This window comes from Cyprinodon variegatus, unplaced genomic scaffold (assembly GCF_000732505.1).
Source record: "Cyprinodon variegatus isolate N-32 unplaced genomic scaffold, C_variegatus-1.0 Scaffold1114, whole genome shotgun sequence".
In the NCBI taxonomy this organism is placed as follows: domain Eukaryota; kingdom Metazoa; phylum Chordata; class Actinopteri; order Cyprinodontiformes; family Cyprinodontidae; genus Cyprinodon; species Cyprinodon variegatus.
In genome coordinates, this window is record NW_015151567.1 from 200,383 (window position 1) to 202,252 (window position 1,870).

Consider the following 1,870-nt stretch of genomic DNA (forward strand, 5'->3'; position numbering starts at 1 on the left):
ACTTGACCCTTGGTTTAAACTAGACCCAAATGGTGACCCAAAGCCTGTTGAGCTTCTTCCACTGTCTGGGTTGTTTAATCCTGTCCCACCTGACCCTTGGTTTAAATTAGACCCAAATGGTGACCCAATGCCTGTTGAGCTTCTTCCACTATCTGGGTTGTTTAATCCTGTCCCACTTGACCCTTGGTTTAAACTAGACCCAAATGGTGACCCAAAGCCTGTTGAGCTTCTTCCACTGTCTGGTTTGTTTAATCCTGTCCCACTTGACCCTTGGTTTAAACTAGACCCAAATGGTGACCCAAAGCCTGTTGAGCTTCTTCCACTGTCTGGTTTGTTTAATCCTGTCCCACTTGACCCAAGATTTGTGCCAAATGATGGCTGGTTCGGAAGAGCACCCCCTGTTGATGCAGGTTTATTAACTCCAGAGCCAACACTAGTCTGGCCTGACCTTGACCCAGATTGCTGGAAGGTTGAGCTTGATGAGCCTGCCCCAGCAGAAGCCGCCCCACTGTATCCCAATCCAGAGCTTGAACTTGGACCTGACCCAGTTGTTCCTGTCCTACTTTGACCTAAATTGTAAGTACTGGAGGATGAATGACTGGAACCACCACCAAACGAGCCACCACCAAACGGTGTGTTTTGCCGTGACCCCAGGGCCCCTCCTGAATATCCACCTAGTCCATTCTGAAATAGAAAAGAAGACAAAGTTAAATGCTAAATATTTAGCGAAGATTATCAACATAATTTGTGCCATATCAAACTCATAGTTGGTGTAAACACACGAAGGTAAAAGGATAAACATACATTTTGTGATTGAATTAAATTTGCTGAATTTTGGATAAAGTTAGAGATAATCTAAAACATTCCAAACCTTTTCAGTAATGATAAAACACGTGAAGGTTTTGATTCTTACCCTTGACGTGCATGACATGTTGAGATGATTATATTGTTCTCTCAGAATGTCCATCTCTGCATTTTTGTACTTCACGCTGTTCTTCAGGATCTCTATCTCTCCATTCAGCTTCATCTTGTCCATCAGGAGTCTCTCCTTCTCCTGATCGTGTTTCAGCTGAACTTCTTCTCCGTTACGTTTGTGCTCGTTCATCATGCTCGTACGATTTTGGCTACACCAGCGATAGTCCTCAGACAGACGCCAGTTCTCTGCCTTTAAGTGGTTGTTCTCGTTCTGCATGTTCGACACCTTGTCTCCTACAATGTTCAGGTAGTATTGGAGCTTGCCCTCTACTTCCCGGGAAAGGTTGGTGCAGTTGGACTGGATCTGCTCCAGGTGTTCCTTCTGTTTTTCACAAGTGAGCTGGAATCGGAGGTGCTCAGGGAAGAGAGAATCAATTTTCTCCAGTAAAGCCTTAGAGACACCGGAGACAGGAGCCAACAACTGGGAGAACTGGTCCTTTGTACTCTGCTTGGAGAGCTCTAGCTCCTTTTCCAGAGTAGATTTGTCCCTCCTGAGACGGATGGCTTCCAGGTTAAGGTTGTCCCTTTCTTTTGCAATCTGTTCTTTTTCCATTGTCATTATCCGCTTTGTTTGAGTTAAGTTGGATTCCAATAATTCAAGTCCAGCTTTCATTTGCTGAACCAACGGCCCACAGATGTTTCCAGTTGGCTGTGGGACTTGAAGACATAAAAAATAACAGTAACTAAAGGTAACTGTTATAGAAACGTTCCGATTAGATACATCACACACATAATATGAGAAATGATAATCATGTCTTAGGGTTTTTCTGTGAGTGTTTTGAGTGAATAAATCATATACTTACTTAAACGGGTTTGGGGGTTTAAACATCTCACTTTGCACAAGTTCAACTCATTCTGGAGCTGTTGCTGTTTAAAAGAGTAAAAGAACAATTTA

The 1,870-nt window shown here is 43.4% G+C and overlaps 1 protein-coding gene across 1 annotated transcript in view; it reads right to left on the bottom strand.

The window, feature by feature from the left end:
- The window catches only part of LOC107101566 (keratin, type I cytoskeletal 9-like), a 2,444-nt gene extending 807 nt beyond the window's left edge, over positions 1-1,637 (bottom strand). The window contains exons 1-2 of the mRNA XM_015400521.1: positions 914-1,637; positions 564-684 (exon numbers count right to left, since the gene is read on the bottom strand). Of these exons, the coding sequence (XP_015256007.1) occupies positions 564-684; positions 914-1,588 (796 nt within the window). The 5' untranslated portion in view covers positions 1,589-1,637. The remainder of the gene's footprint in view (positions 1-563; positions 685-913) is intronic.
- Between the last annotated feature and the right edge of the window lie 233 nt (positions 1,638-1,870).